The sequence below is a fragment of the Corythoichthys intestinalis genome, chromosome 8 (assembly GCF_030265065.1).
Source record: "Corythoichthys intestinalis isolate RoL2023-P3 chromosome 8, ASM3026506v1, whole genome shotgun sequence".
Taxonomy (NCBI): Eukaryota; Metazoa; Chordata; class Actinopteri; order Syngnathiformes; family Syngnathidae; genus Corythoichthys; species Corythoichthys intestinalis.
Window position 1 is genome coordinate 21829517 of NC_080402.1, and position 16570 is coordinate 21846086.

General features: G+C 39.2%; 1 protein-coding gene across 1 annotated transcript; it reads right to left on the minus strand.

Moving 5' to 3' along the window:
• Window positions 1-680: 680 nt before the first annotated feature.
• On the minus strand, window positions 681-15520 carry LOC130920437 (WD40 repeat-containing protein SMU1-like). Its single transcript, XM_057843658.1, has 12 exons — window positions 15405-15520; window positions 13922-14132; window positions 13186-13338; window positions 12991-13107; window positions 12581-12700; window positions 10317-10436; window positions 10116-10232; window positions 9903-10030; window positions 8084-8210; window positions 3854-4015; window positions 3448-3600; window positions 681-3323 (listed from the first exon to the last, which is right to left on the minus strand). Exons 1-12 carry the CDS (start codon window positions 15428-15430, stop codon window positions 3225-3227), a joined length of 1533 nt encoding a protein of 510 aa, XP_057699641.1. The 5' UTR covers window positions 15431-15520; the 3' UTR covers window positions 681-3224.
• Window positions 15521-16570: the final 1050 nt, after the last annotated feature.

The window sequence follows — 16570 nt, forward strand, 5'->3', positions numbered from 1 at the left end:
AACTAAGACCGCCCAGCCCTGTTTCGTTGTCCATTCAACGTTGCATTTAAAAATGCAACAAATATTCAGCTTGGAGACTAATCAAAAATATGTTCAGAGTATCGTAGTGTATACACCCGTAGAATATATAACGTTGTATACAGTGCCTTGGAAAGTATTGCCCCCCCCCCCCCCCCTTGAACTTTTCAACCTTTTGCCACATTTCAGCCTTCAAGCATAAAGATATTAAAATTAGAAATTTTTGTCAAGAACCAACAATTGGGACACAATCGTGAAGTGGAACAGACTTTTTTTGGGCTATTTTATACTTTTTTTAACAAAAACCTAAAAAGTAGGGCATGCAATGTTATTCAGCCCCTTGCATTAATACTTTGTAGCGCCACTTTTTGTTGCAATTACAGCTGCAATTCTCTCAGGGTATGTCTCGATCAGATTTGCACATCGAGAGACTGAAAATTTTGCCCATCCTTCCTTGTTAAACAGGTTGAACTCAATGAGGTTGGATGGAGAGTGTTTGTAAACAGCTGACACTACGTTTGAGCGTTCAACATGTTTGACATGTTTGCCCACCCACCCCCCACAAAAGGGGTGTGTTCTTGACAGCCATTCTGAATTTTAAGAATGAGCCATGTATAAAAATACTATGTGAAAATGTATTCACACAAACACCAACTGGAGTTTTGGAAGTTTTATTCATAATCATTTCTGACTGTTGGGACCAGTGGCATATTATGCACATAACAACAGTGAAAGATGACTACCACAGGACATATAGTATATTATCAGACTTGCACCTGTACATATCTGAGAATTTCCACCACAAACGAGTGATGTGGCATCGCGTTAATTGCACATATAGTACATACAGCAAGTGTCACTGGAGCTTCACTGAAACTAGTGTTGAAAGCATGCAAACGCTATTTAGCATGCAGAAAACAGATGAGACTGAAAAAGTCATACAAAAAACATTTATAAAAAGTGCCTTAGAAATAAAATGTTATAAATGATACTCTAATTCCTGATGCTGTTTGTTTACGGCCAAACAAAGAACCGGTATAGATTTGTAAAAGACGTCATATTCTTGACTCACAACAGATCACCATCATGCATTTTCATATCCACTATGAATAAGTAAGAAATGAAAATGGGGGATATTTTTACTGCACTGGTTAAGTTGGAAACAAGTAAAATATTGAGGGAGTAAATTGTCTTCATACAATATGACTAAAAAAAGCTCTCACTAAAGGCTTTAATCCACATTTTGTTGTCTTGTTGGCAACCTGCATCCATAATATTCTTTTTACCTGTAATTTAATATTGCTTATCGCTGGTGTAAATCAAATGTTAATATTATAAAGCTCATTTAAAAAAACAACAAAATACTATTTTTGAAATATGGAGAATACTGTGTATAGTATATATCCACCTGAAGATCATAGGTGAATTGCCCTGTGGCTCAAAGCGGCCATATTTACTATCGCCAGCCTGCTACAATATGCTGTCATGTGATTACCATAGTGATCCTAAATTACCACTACTATATTTATTATGTTTATTTGATGCCATCCCTTTTAAGTAACACTGTTCATGATCAGGCCAGTGAGTTACAGGGTGAGCCCACGCCGGCTGTATGAAAGTTATCTGTGTAAACCACTAAACTGCCATTTCTCAGCATTCAAATGCAGTTTCTTAGGAATTCTAGTTTAGCGTACTGTACAAGAATTCACTTGTATATACAGTGGGGCAAATAAGTATTTAGTCAACCACTAATTGTGCAAGTTCTCCCACTTGGAAATATTAGAGAGGCCTGTAATTGTCAACATGGGTAAACCTCAACCATGAGAGACGGAATGTGGAGGAAAAAAAAAAAAACAGAAAATCAGATTGTTTGATTTTTAAAGAATTTATTTGCAAATCATGGTGGAAAATAAGTATTTGGTCATTACCAAAAGTTCATCTCAATACTTTGTTCGGTACCCTTTGTTGGCAATAAGGCCAAACGTTTTCTGTAACTCTTCACAAGCTTTTCACACACTGTTGCTCGTATTTTGGCCCATTCCTCCATGCAGATCTCCTCTAGAGCAGTGATGTTTTGGGGCTGTCGTTGGATAACACAGACTTTCAATTCCCTTTGCAGAAAAACAGCCCCAAAGCATGATGTTTCCACCCCCATGCTTCACTGTGGGTATGGTGTTCTTCGGCTGCAATTCAGTATTCTTTCTCCTCCAAACACTAGAACCTGTGTTTCTACCAAAAAGTTCTATTTTGGTTTCATCTGACCATATCACATTCTCCCAGTCCTCTTCTGGATCATCCAAATGCTCTATAGCGAACCGCAGACGGGCCTGGGCATGTACTGGCTTCAGCAGGGGGACACGTCTGGTAGAGCAGGATTTGAGTCCCTGGCGGCGCATTGTGTTACTGATAGTAGCCTTTGTTACTGTGGTCCCAGCTCTCTGTAGGTCATTCACTCGGTCCCCCCGTGTGGTTCTGGGGTTTTTGCTCACCGTTCTTGTTATCATTTGACGCCACGGGGTGAGATCTTACATGGAGCTCCAGATCGAGGGAGATTATCAGTGGTCTTGTATGTCTTCCATTTTCTAATAATTACTCCCACAGTTGATTTCTTTACACCAAACGTTTTACCTATTGCAGATTCAGTCTTCCCAGCCTGGTGCAGGTCTACAATTTTGTCTCTGGTGTCCTTCGACAGCTTTTTGGTCTTGGCCGTAGTGGAGTTTGGAGTGTGACTGACTGAGATTGTGGACAGGTGTCTTTTATACCGATAATGAGTTAAAACAGGTAACGAGTGGAACCTCATTAGAAGAAGTTAGGCCTCTTTGACAGCCAGAAATCTTGCTTGTTTGTAGGTGACCAAATACTTATTTTCCACTCTAATTTGGAAATAAATTCTTTAAAAATCAAACAATGTGATTTTCTGTTTTTTTTTTTGTTTGTTTGTTTGTTTTTTTCCCCACATTGTGTCTCACATGGTTGAGGTTACCCATGTTGAAAATTACAGGCCTCTCTAATCTTTTCAAGTAGGAGAACTTGCACAATTGGTGGTTGACTAAATACTTATTTGCCCCACTGTAGTTGTTAATATCTGTTTGTTTTTTTTGTAGTGTCTCAATTCAGTATTACACTACTCTTATCGCACATCGGGATGGAAATGTCAGGTGTGAGGTTCTCCACATCCTCCAATAAAATACGAAATCACTAGTCTAAGGCTTCCACAGCCTCAGGAGGCCGTCTTCACTGTAAGTAGCGATCAGATTCTCATGTGGGTGGTGAGTGATGCCAATTACGTCTTTCTCGTGGACCTGCGATGAGCACAATAGCAAATAAGCATATTCCCGTCCAATTGTGAACTCTTATATAAATTCCATTACTCATCATCTCCCGAAAGGCTCTAGGTAATGAATGACTATTTTCCACAGAGCCTACCGTTAGGGTTTTCTCAAGTCTTGCTGTCATGTAGTTGAAGCAGTAGAGCACAGAGTCCTCTCCCACACAGTAAATCCACTCGCCTCGCGGGGACACTGTGCTGCACACAAACTTTGCTCCCGACTTTCTATCTGCACTGAATGTCTTGACAGTCTGAGAAGAAACCAAGCAAGAAAACTCGGATATTCCCAGTGGAAAAATTGTGAATGTATAATGAATACTCTACTGGACGGATGACAGCATCCCTTAGTAAAGCGTTTTACTTAATTTCCTATGAATTGCAGCCAGTAACTCTAGTTCTGGCTAAGAAAGTTATTCATATTACAATTCCTAATCAGCAGGGGTTATCAAACTACAGTTTGCGGGCCCAGTCTGGCCTGCCACGTTCATTTGTGATGCCTCTCACCTGACCCTGCGTGTTCATGACGATGACCGTGCTGGAGTGGTCACAAACTACAAAGAGCTGTGGATTTTGAGGAAGAGTGACCACGTTGTTCACAGGTACATCCGAAGCCCAGGACAGAGATTTGAACGTGTGTATGCATTCACAAGTTTTGCTGTTCCAAATCTAAAACACACACACAATAATAATCATCCAATAAATAGGACGGTTAACTTTCAGATACAATGTCATTATTTTTAACAACATGAGGCATCAATTTGATACCCAGGAGAGAAGGGGCTTGTTGAGATTTGGAAAACAATAAGGCAAATAAGTAGTCCTGTCCTAAAGTACTGTACTTACTTACTTAATCCTCTTCGTTCCCTGTGGAACATAAGGCTGTGACTATCTGCTTGTATTTGGTTCGATTCTGTGCAGCATGTTGTGCCTCACTCCATGTTAGATTGATCATCTTCAGTTCCGAGGTCACAGTTTTCCACCATGTTGTCTTTGGCCTTCCTTGCTTCCTCTTGCGAAAAGGGGGTCCATCTCAAGGCTACTTTGGGAATACAGTCCTGGTCCATTCAGAGGACATGTCCAAGCAATCTGAGCCGGCGATGTTTTATTTCCTGTACCACGTTGCGGCAGTTTGTCTTGTTATACAGGTCCTTATTTGAAATCTTATCTGTCCAAAAGATTCGGCATATCTTCCGGAGACATCCGTTGTGGAAGGTATTGATCTTTTTCATGTCGCTCTCAAACACTCTTCAGCACTCCGAGCCATAGAGCAGGACTGGTTTAACACTGATGTTGTATATCCGAATCGTGGTCTTAAAGGGAACCTCAGACTTAATGACTTGTAGGCTCTAATAAGCCACAGTTGTTAACTTTTATTAAAATGTTATTAGAAACACATAAAATATTGCCATTGATTTAAAAATGTAGAATATTTAGTACAAGTTTTGACCAACGGAGGGCGCCATATTTTATGCACGCAATGGACGCTCGGGGGGTGATGACGTTGTTTGTCACTGTCACTCGACGAAGACTACCGGTGTTCTGCAATTCCTTCATGTGCACAGCGGTTAAAAGTGGCGAGTACTTACTGTTTGTGTTTTTATTGAGTCTTTTATTACCTTTTTATTGCCTAAAAATACTTTTTGCATGTGTTTCCCCATGTGTTTTCTTGTGGTAGCTTTTAAGCAGATTGTTGTTCTGTTGACCAAATTCGTCACGTACAGTATTTAAACCACCTTTATTTGATACTACTACATTTAGGTATTTTCTTAAAGGCATCTTTAGTGTGTTCTGTCTGTATGCATCTAAACAATACAAGCTGAAAGCACACAGTAATACTTTGAGTGTCACATTCCCCTCTTGTTAGACGTTTCGCTGGTGTAGCACATTTTGGCAGAACACCGGTTTTGTCCTACTCTCATCTCGTCTCATCCCGTCTTTCCTGTTGATTTTGCTTTCACTGCTCGTTTTGTGAAACATCGACAGTGCTGTTATGCTCATTAACGTTCCTCTCAGGTTCAAATTGAAAGGGCTGAACAGATGACATGTCGCTAGAATCATACTCTGGAAGCTCAGCAGCATAACCCAGTGACGTCACCGTCCTGCAACGTCAACAACGATGGTGACCTACTAGTTAAACTAATTTTACAAATTCTATAAAAGCGAAAATATTAAAAGGGGTTTTAATATCAAATTATTTTAACTCATAATAACGTTTTTTTTTTTTTTTTTTTAAACTACAAGTCTTTCTATCTGTGGATCCCTTGAAAGCTATATTGCTTGGATTTCCATATGGTCCGGAGACAGGCAAAGGTGCTGCTAGCTTTCCCCAATCTGTTGTTGTTGTCCTTTCCACATACATTGTCCTTACTGAAGAGACTTCCCAGATATGTACAGTAAACTCCTCGACATAATCGAGAGGTTTACTGTCCACAGTTACGTCCCAACAGGGTGGTTACATTTGAAAATTAGACAATTATACAGAGCCTAATAGGTTCTATCCACATGAATAATCTTCCAATATCACTATGCTGTGCATATCAGTCAAAGATGTACTACACCTCCTTCCCAAAGTCAGCTTGAAAAAGACTCTTGCTAATCTGATGTAATGTAAAACGGAAAAGCTCAATTCAAAAAAGGCAGCACATGCAAAGTGGATGGCATGTCTGCACCAGCGAGAGGTCTCAGCTCTGTGGACTTCGCATGCTTTTCCCATTGTATCTGGGTTTTCTCTTTCTTCCTCACACAAAAGCAAAAATGTTCATCCCCTTAAAGACTAAATTGTCCAAAGGTGTAAATGAAAGTGTGAATCTAGAGTGGACCCATTGACTTTGCATCACCTTGCAGTCGTAGCTCCTCATGGTCACAGAATTGTAGCCAGACAGAGAGTTTAATGGCAGCCATACAGCCTATTAACAACTGCAGTGGGGCAAATAAGTATTTAGTAAACCACCAATTGTGCAAGTTCTCCTACTTGAAAAGATTAGAGAGGCCTGTAATTGTCAACATGGGTAAACCTAAACCATGAGAGAAAGTATGGGGGGGGGGGGGGGTTAGGACAGACAATCACAATGTTTGATTTTTAAAGAATTTATTTCCAAATTAGAGTGGAAAATAAGTATTTGGTCATCTACAAACAAGCAAGATTTCTGGCTGTCAAAGAGGTCTAACTTCTTTTAACGAGGTCTAACGAGGCTCCACTCGTTACCTGTATTAATGGCACCTGTTTTAACTCATTATCAGTATAAAAGACACCTGTCCACAACCTCAGACAAAACTCCACGATGGCCAAGACCAAAGAGCTTTCGAAGGACACCAGAGACAAAATTGTAGACCTGCACCAGGCTGGGAAGACTGAATCTGCAATAGGTAAAACACTTGGTGTGAAGAACTGTGGGAGCAATTATTAGAAAATGGAAGACATACAAGACCACTGATAATCTCCCTCGATCTGGGGCTCCATGCAAGATCTCACCCCGTGGCGTCAAAATGATAACAAGAACGGTGAGCAAAAATCCCAGAACCACACGGGGGGACCTCGTGAATGATCTAAAGAGAGCTGGGGCCACAGTAACCAAGTAACAAATCAGTAAGACAATGCGCCGCCAGGGACTCAAATCCTGCCCTGCAAGACGTGTCCCCCTGCTGAAGCCAGTACACGTCCAGGCCCGTCTGTGGTTCGCTACAGAGCATTTGTATGATCCAGAAGAGGACTGGGAGAATGTGTTATGGTCAGATGAAACCAAAATAGAACTTTTTGGTAGAAACACAGGTTCTCGTGTTTGGAGGAGAAAGAATACTGAATTGCATCCGAAGAACATCATACCCACTGTGAAGCATGGGGGTGGAAACATCACGCTTTGGGGCTGTTTTTCTGCAAAGGGACCAGGACGACTGATCTGTGTAAAGGAAAGAATGAATGTGGCCATGTATCGAGAGATTTTGAGTGAAAATCTCCTTCCATCAGCAAGGGCATTGAAGGTGAGACGTGGCTGGGTCTTTCAGCATGGCAATGATCCCAAACACACAGCCAGGGCAACAAAGGAGTGGCATCGCAAGAAGCATTTCAAGGTCCTGGAGTGGCTTAGCCAGTCTCCAGATCTGAACCCCATAGAAAATCTGTGGAGGGAGTTGAAAGTCCGTGTTACCCAACGACAGCCCTAAAACATCACTGCTCTAGAGGAGAGCTGCATGGAGGAATGGGCCAAAATATCAGCAACAGTGTGTGAAAAGCTTGTAAAGAGTTACAGAAAACGTTTGGCCTCAGTTACTGCCAACAAAGGGTACATAACCAAGTATTGAAATGAACTTTTGGTATTGACCAAATACTTATTTTTCACCATGATTTGCAAATAAATTCTTTAAAAATCAAACAATGTGATTTTCTGGGTTGTTTTCCACATTCTGTCTCTCATAGTTGAGATTTACCAATGTTGACAATTACAGGCCTCTCTAATATTTTCAAGTGGGAGAACTTGCACAATTAGTGGTTGGCTAAATACTTATTTGCCCCACTGTATTGCCAACTCACTAAAAATAGGACTGTAGTAAACATGTAGTTTTAGAAAATGCAAAACAAGAGCTGATACTCATGATGTCACGGCCATAAAGTGTGAACAATTCAAATAGAATTTACACGATGCACAATGATCATTAACAACCAAATATAGATGAAAATAAATTCCCACTCAAAATCTACAAATTGGCATCGCATTTCATTTGATTACTACAGTATACCTTAACAGTCCCATCTGATGACGCGCTGATGATGTGAAATCCATCTTCAGTAAATGAGGCATCATTCACAAATGATAGATGTCCATTTAATTCCTTTAGTGTTTGGCCTGAACGCAGCTCATGGATCCTGAGGATGACATCATCACAAACAAGAACAAATAAACAAACAAATAAGATTTGTCAACTCATGGGGGGATTATTTTTTTAGAAACAGACAAAATGTGTTGCTGAATTAGGAGTTATTTTTAGCTCCAGCAGAGAGTTGAGCTGGACCGTGACAAAAGATCTGGAAGGGAGGTCTGTCATCTCAGCATGGAGGAGGCGCAAGGATAGAGAAAATTACAACTCATGCAATAACGCATGGTGGAGCACGTGGGAATGTTATTCTTAAGCACATGGAGTCTTTTCTGCTCCCACGCAGCTCATGATCTGGCAAAGACGAGAAGCTCGGCTCACACTGCCCTGGAGACAGATATAGAAATATCCAATTTCTTGTCTGTGGTCGGGCATCTTTATTGAACCCCTGTCAATTGATCCATCCATGTATTGATTTGACTTGAGTTGACTGTGAGGCCACAGCTCTTATTGCTTTTTAAAATACAGCTTGGTGGTATTATGAAGACAAATGTTGTTTTGCCATAGAGTGTCAAATAGGCTCCATTTGACAAATGAACATAGTGTAATGGGTTCCTAAAATTAATTGCTTGATCTAACTCAATAATTGCATTCCAACCCTCCTCAAAATTATAAGAAGTTTTGGTTTTTCGTTGAGTGCAATTTCAAATGAAGCTACTTCACTGTATATTCAATAGTTCCCGTTGTTCCATCCACTCAGTTTACAGCAGGGGTGTCGAAACTTTTTGCAAAGGGGGCCGGATTTGGTGTGGTAAAAATGTGGGGGCCGACCTTGGCTGACGTCCTTTACGTAGAACAATATATTTAAGCAAATTTTAGCAAACCAATCTGTGTGTCACATTTGCTGTACTATTTTTTCTTTTTATTCATAATTTCAACAATCTCATAACTAACCTTTGTGGCGTTCTCTTTCAACTCTCGGGCTCTTGCGAAATACTGCAGGTGTGATGTTAAACTAGCTTCAATTTCTCAGTGCGTATCTTCCCTGTAATCTTGTCGTACATGTCAGAGTGTCTTGTTTGGTAATATCGCCTCACACTGAACTCTTTAAAAACAGCGACTGTCTCTTTGCAAATGAGGCAGACACAGTTGTTGCGTATTTTAGTGAAGAAATAGTCCAATTTCCACCTATCCTTGGAGCGTCGGCTGTCGCAGTCAACTTTTTTTGTTGTTGATTGTCGCCATTTTAGAAAATTAGAAGGGTCACACGGGGTAATGTTGCTTAGAGTGCTGCTGACTTTTGGTGGGTAAATGAGGAGCAGCATTTATTGTGTACGCTACTTCATATGACGGTATTAGTAATGCTGACCAATTTATTAAGTCTGTGTGCGGGCCAGACGTTATTGATTTTATGACAGAGGCTGGGGGCCGAATGAAATTTGAGCACGGGCCGCATTTGACCCCCGGGCCGGACTTTGGACATGTCTGGTTTACAGTATATATGTTGGTCATCCTGTTCAAGGTCTGATGAAAGAAACACCACATCCTTGACTGCTTGCAAGTCAATCACAGGCATAAACACCACACAAACAAAATAATCATTGAGGTCACTCATTTATATTCTAGTATAAGAAATCACTGATTATCACATTCAGGTTGAATTAAATTTAATTTGTTATTCTCCCTTGCAAGGAACTCAGTGTATTTTGTAATCTGTTGTTAGAACATACATGATTTAGCCCACCTGATGGTGTGGTCAAAGGATGCACTGAGAATTTGGTTGCTGTCCTTGGAGAAACTCAGACAAGTCACACCTTTGCTGTGCGCGTGCTCAAACCTGCGTAAGCATAGACCACTCTGGATCTTCCAAACCTTACATAAACGACACAAAAAAAAAGCGCCGTGGGAAAATTATTTTTTTTGTACATTTATGCAATTCTTGATCAAAGGGGTGTACCTTTATTTTTCCATTCTGAGCTCCAGTGGCTAGTAGATCTGAATCTTGGCTGAAGCACATGCACAACACTGCATCATCCATCATCATGAAGCTGTCTTGGGCCTGATATTTTAAATCCTGAATTATTAAGAGAGAAAAAAGGATAGACTGTCTGAATGTTTTTTCATACAGAAATATTTCATATAACATTATTTACTTTACCTTGCTTATGTTGCCTGTGTGGAAGTTCCACACTTCAATGAAGCCGTCCACCGAGCCTGAGATTAAGTACTTGCCATCGGGTGAGAAACGGGCACATTCCACATGTGACCGCCGTCCAAACTGCACATGAATAATTAGCTCAATTAATTGTCCTCAACCCACTGAGCACACATCTATACAGCTTGAAAAGGAGTTTAATCTAATATATCACTGAGCCACCCATCTAATTATTTTTCAAATTGACCTTCAGCTCCAGAGTGCCTGCACTTCAATTCTAACGAGGCTAAAAATCGATTAGCAGTAAATAGTATCACGTTCTGCATAGAATTAAAGCTTGTGAGGAGGGTTTTCAATATTTGTAATGATTTAGAAACATATTCAGAGTTATACTTGATGATGTAAGGACTTAAGACTTTATTTTCTGTATGCACAGAGGAAGATTGATACCTTAAATATATCTATACTGAATTTATATACAGTAGCGTCAATAAGTATTGGCTCCATAAAAAAACATATCAAAGTTCTCGAGTGGCCTAGCCAGTCCCCAGAGGAGTGTGCCATATTATCAACTAAATGCGTGTAGAAAGGTCAAGAACTACATGAAACATTTGTCATTACCAAACCAGGATACACTACAAAGTGCTAAATGTAACTTTTGCTGGCTGCCCAATACTTATTGGCTATCCATTTTTATAAATAAATTGTATAGAATTTGTACAATTTGATATCATACTTTTTTTTTTTTTTTTTAAATATACGTATATTTTGGAAAACACGGACAAGGCTGAAAAAGCTGTTTCTGATCTTGCACCCCTCTTTAAAATAAACTGCTGTATTTTAAGCCAAAAGAACTGTTGTGTTTGATAGAACAATATGTTTATATGCTGCCATAGCAGTTTCATGGCGCATTAAGTCCCCGAACTATTTTTAATTTGTCTGTTTTACCCTGGAAGCCCCCTTTTACAGACATCGCGCATCCGCTTTAGTTTCAACCTAGCCATAAAAAGGTTTTGTTCATATATATATATATATATACATATATATATATATATATATATATATATATATAGATATATATATTAGGGCTGTCAAAATTATCGCATTAACGAGCGGTAATTCATTTTTTTAATTAATCCCGTTAAAATATTTGACGCAATTAACCCACAAATGCCCCGCTCAAACAGATTATAATGAGAGCACAGTGAAAGGTGTTCTTGTTGTGTTTTTCGGAGTTTTGCCGCCCTCTGCTGGCGCTTGGGTGCGACTGATTTTATAGGCTTCAGCACCCATGAGCATTGTGTAAGTAATTATTGACATCAACAATGGCGGGCTACTAGTTTATTTTTTGATTGAAAATTTTACAAATTTTTTTAAAACGAAAACATGAAGAGGGGTTTTGATATAAAATTTCTATAACTTGTCTTTTGAGAAATACAAGTCTTTCTATCCATGGACCGCTTTAACAGAATGTTAATAATGATAATGCCATCTTGTTGATTTATTGTTATGATAAAGAAATATAGTACTTATGTACCGTATGTTGAATGTATATATCCATCTTGTGTCTTATCTTTCCATTCCAACAATATTTTACAGAAAAATATGGCATATTTTATAGATGGTTTGAATTGCGATTAATTGCGATTAATTACGATTAATTAATTTTTAAGCTGTAATTAACTTGATTAAAAATTTTAATCGTTTGACACCCCTAATTTATATATATAATCTTATCATTATATATATATATAATCTCATTTATTATTATATATATATATATATATATCATTTATTATTCGAAATGTCTGTCATTTTTAGCTTTGAATCATTAATTGATGTCTAATATTTAGATTAAAAAACTTTTAAAAAATTATTCACTCGCATATTTTAAACTTTTAAACAAATTACGTCACAATGAAAACAATTGTGGCTGTAAATAAGTCACAGATATCTACCTCATAACTATCGCTTAAAAGGGTTTATATTAAAAGGGTAAATATATGAAAATGAAAATCTCGACCACTCCTTGACGTCTGCGATTTCTGCATCGCGGCCCTTGTTATATTACCATGTTTCACCCATAAAATCCCACAAAAATCTGGCTGTGTCTTGACATGAGGTGATACATGCTACATGGAGTTTTTGGATCGAAAAGAGGTAAGTACGCGAAAATACTTCGGTAAAATTGTGGCGTCTTTAACTATGCTCTTGTGTGCTCTCACCTCCAGTCAGGGTTTTGCTGTTGTACTGTATATGTTATTTACCTTAATATGTCGGTACAGTTGGGTTGGATAAGTCTCTTTCTCAGCATGTCTTTCCTTGTTGCTTGGGCTCTCAATGGTCATTTCGGGTGAGAGACTCTCTGGGGAGTTCAGTCTTAACGACTAAAAATCCAACATCAACCAATTATTGAGTGCAATACATGAAATTCACTATTTAGGATACTGTGTACGTATATAAGTTTGCATATAACTGCAAACAAAAAGCTAGGGATATTATCCTTCTGTATAATGTTGAGGGATGAACATGAAAATATGCAAAAGTAAAATGAAGCTCACCTGGAGAGGTAAAAGTGCATTTTTATGTTCATGCTTAAGCTTTTAACATAAAAAAATAATGCCTAACCATTTTGCAGGTAGTTTTATAGTGCTGCACAATGACTTTGGATACTTACACCAACTTCTTCAAGAAGGCCCATGAGGCGTGATGGCGGCACCACACTGACCTCCCTCGCCAGCTCCTCTGCAATAGCCCTGCGTCGTTTCTCCTTGCTGCTGCCTTTTAGGTACGCCTGCAGTGGAGGGGCCAGGGTGTCACTTTACCAGAACACTTTTGAACAGTTTAATCTAGGGAACCTTGGACGTCTCACCTCTCGCGGGTCAAAGTAGGAGAGTGTAAGCAGATGTTCCAGGTGGCTAAACCTCTCAGGTTGGGTCTGCTTCAGCATGATCATCGGATCAGTTTGTTTGAGGAGTGAACGCGCGGCGCCCACCTCCCTCATTTCAATCAGCTCCATTACCACCTTTTGAAATGAATTTTAGAAACAAGATATATAACTATTATATAACATATAGTGGCCACTCACAGCAGTGTCACAGTCTGGCAGGATTGAGTGTGGGCGATGAATAAAATATTTTGTCTTCATAAAGAACATACATCTGCAGTCATAGATTTTTAGACTTTTCACCAATCAGTTGGGTGAGAAAGTGTCTCAAAACTTTTGACTACGAGTGTACAACTCATATTTACTGACAATATTAATATTAGATGTAGCAATGGAACAATACGTTCACAACTATAGCTGTAGTTTGCCATGCCGCAAGAATTGCACTCGACTATATTGATAGCTGTCTATAATGTGATGAGTCTGTTGATGCTGCTACAAGCAGCAAAGCGCCGCAATCACACAAACATATCATTAAATCAATTCAGTCACAGAAAATGTCAATCTAAATCAAGCGTTACCACATCTATGACATTCATGCCAGGCTTCATTCCTTCAATGCATTTCAGAGTGAGAAAAAACGTTTGAAAATTATTCCTTTTTTTACATGGCATGAAGCCCTTACAATTGAATTGAATATGTATCACAAAAGGTGTTTCACCTGTTCATAAAGGTCTATAAGTATGTTATCTGGCAATTTGAGTGATTCAATTGCGAGCAAGACCGAGTCCCAGTGGCCACGTAAGATGTCTGCGATGAAGCTGTCGATGCTTTCCACTGTGTTGAGCGAGACTGTTGTTTCTTCCTGTAATGTGGTCAAGGTTCTGTAGAGGTTGTTCTCTTTCAGGTATTGCATTATTAGGCGAATGACACTACAGAGAGAAAGGAAGGAATTAATTATCACATATGTCCTGGTCAAGCTCCTTGACTTTACTGCACGTGCCACAACTTATTGTGTTGTTTTGATATTTGCACTCTACTGTAGTTTGTGGTCTGTTTAACCCCTTAAGACCTAAGCATGCTGCTGAAGGACATGACGTGTTCGCGTCTCTAAACCAATAGATACACCTAATTTTATTGCTATTGCCACTTCTGGGAGATGATTAGGTGAAACTTTACCCATCGAAATCAAATCATGTTTGGCACGCCCTCTTTGATATTTTTGGCTCTTTGAAAATGGCTAACCAAACGCAACTTCCAAAAAGGATAACGTAAAGTGCTCATTTCTCATCAAAAACACATTAACATTAAAAATAACCAATAAAAGTATGAAATGTCCCCGACCAAAAAAATTGCACTTTGGTCTGGTGTTTGAGTAGAGTAAAAATCAGGCAGATTTTTTTTTGCCCAGTAGAAAAAATGCGGTCCTGAAGGGGTTAAATTTATAAAGCGTGTATCATCGAAAAGCTGGGTAGTTTCCAGTAATATGTATTTTATAGAAAAATAACATGATCACGATTCAGTAAACGTGTTGCATGCTTCAAATAATTGAATTGTTGAAATTTCAGTTGGGGTTGACACTGTTGATTTCTTTAACAAACTATTCATTGACATAGTTGTGCTGTAAGTTACAGTGATATTAAAAACAATATCAATCCTGTTAAAAAAAATTCTTTGAACCACTTCACACCCCCAAAATACGTGATTTTCTCCAATATCTCAGTCATATATAGCCGAATACAAATATGTACATTTGCATGCAATATTGAATATAGCGTTTGTATTTTGCTGTGCAACTGGTCATAATGTGTTTGTATAGCAACAATTTATTTATGATCATATGGATTATAATACAGACGGTACACATGTTGCCAGCTGTTTAACGTCCCTTCTCTCGTATGCCTGTTGAACTCATTAAACCTACCATTAACCCTTCATATAAAAATCCTTCTGCGCAACGCTTTTCCCCAAAGGAGGAAAACGTAATGTAATTAGGCACCATCAAAGGCATACTAACAGGTTGGGGAGTTCAACAGGCAGAATGCACATGAAACAACATACAATAAGAATTCCCTTAATTGCAGGAAGTCTGGCATTCATAAATGAGTTAAACAATTTCTGAAGGAGACCTTTTAAAATGCAAACCTGTGTCTATTCTAATCATATAATTATCCATTAAGTAATAATTTAAAAATTGTTCTTACTCTGAGGGCTCCATCTCCACAGCCATGCTGATGTTGTCTCTTGCAGATGCAGCAACAGACTGAAGTGCGTGGCGACTGTGCTCGTCAAAGCCACGTGCAGCTGCTCCTCCGAGAGCCGCCCACTGCACGTGTTTCTCGTGCGTGTCGTTCGTCTTCCAACAACAGTCCCGATCCTTGTGACTGCGCCCCACTGCATGCTATACAAAAGAGCGAGAGGCTGCACACCCGCCCTCCTCCTTGACGCATACCGTCACATAGAAACATCTTCCGGACGAGCACGTTGCGATGATGCTGCGCCATCACTCAACATTCTCCAGCCTCAGCACCACGCGGGAAGGGCCACGTGGACCAGAGCGTGCTCGGTGGACAAAACATACGTTTAATGAAGATAAACGTGATGTTTAAAATCCAAAATGACTATCTGCGTGTATGGGCATATGCATTTAACACAGACGACACTTTTTTTCATGTAAGGATTGTCATACTTTGGCAATTTCTCTCAATTTTTTATTATTTTACAAAAAAGGCAGCACGGCGGTCAGCAATTCTGGATCCAGTATTGATCAGGGTTTGATTCTGAGGGTAACTATATGGCAGAAAACACTCAGGTGACTTGAAGTTCCGCTCTGAGACCCCCAATTTGGCCGAATTTCAAAATTGTCCGATATGCATGTGTGATACATCACTGGAAAGCTTAAAATCTCAGTTTTCTGGGGGAAGAAAAAATTGAACAGGAGGGCATTTTAAAAAAAATAATAAATGTTTTTTAAACAGCAAAACCCTATCTGGAGGTGAGAACAAGCGAGAGCAGAATTACAGATGCCATGACTATGATGCCATGACGAGATATTATTGCGTACTTACCTTGTTTCGATCAAAAACTCCATGTAGCATGTATCACTGAGTGTCAAGCCACAGCTGTGAATAACCACAGCTGGATTTTTAGGGGATTTTATGGGTGAAACATGGTAATATATAACAAGGGTCGCAATGCAGAAATCGCAGACGTCAAGGAGTGGTCGAGATGTTCCTTTTTAATATATTTACCCTTTTAAATGTTTTTTTCCCCCCATTTTCTTTGTTTGGATCGATTATCATCTAACATGTCAGAGGAAATGCAACAGTAACAAAAAAAATACAATTAAGCAATAGTTATGAGGTCGATA

Bases quoted from the DNA above. Each gene is read 5' to 3' on its own strand.
- LOC130920437 (XM_057843658.1), bottom strand. From the start codon at position 15,430: ATGGCTGTGGAGATGGAGCCCTCAGA. The intron at 13,108-13,185 runs GTGAGACGTCCA...CCTCCACTGCAG, and splicing joins CCTACTTTGACCCGCGAGAG to GCGTACCTAAAAGGCAGCAG. The intron at 3,324-3,447 runs GTAGGCTCTGTG...TGCTCATCGCAG, and splicing joins GACTTGAGAAAACCCTAACG to GTCCACGAGAAAGACGTAAT.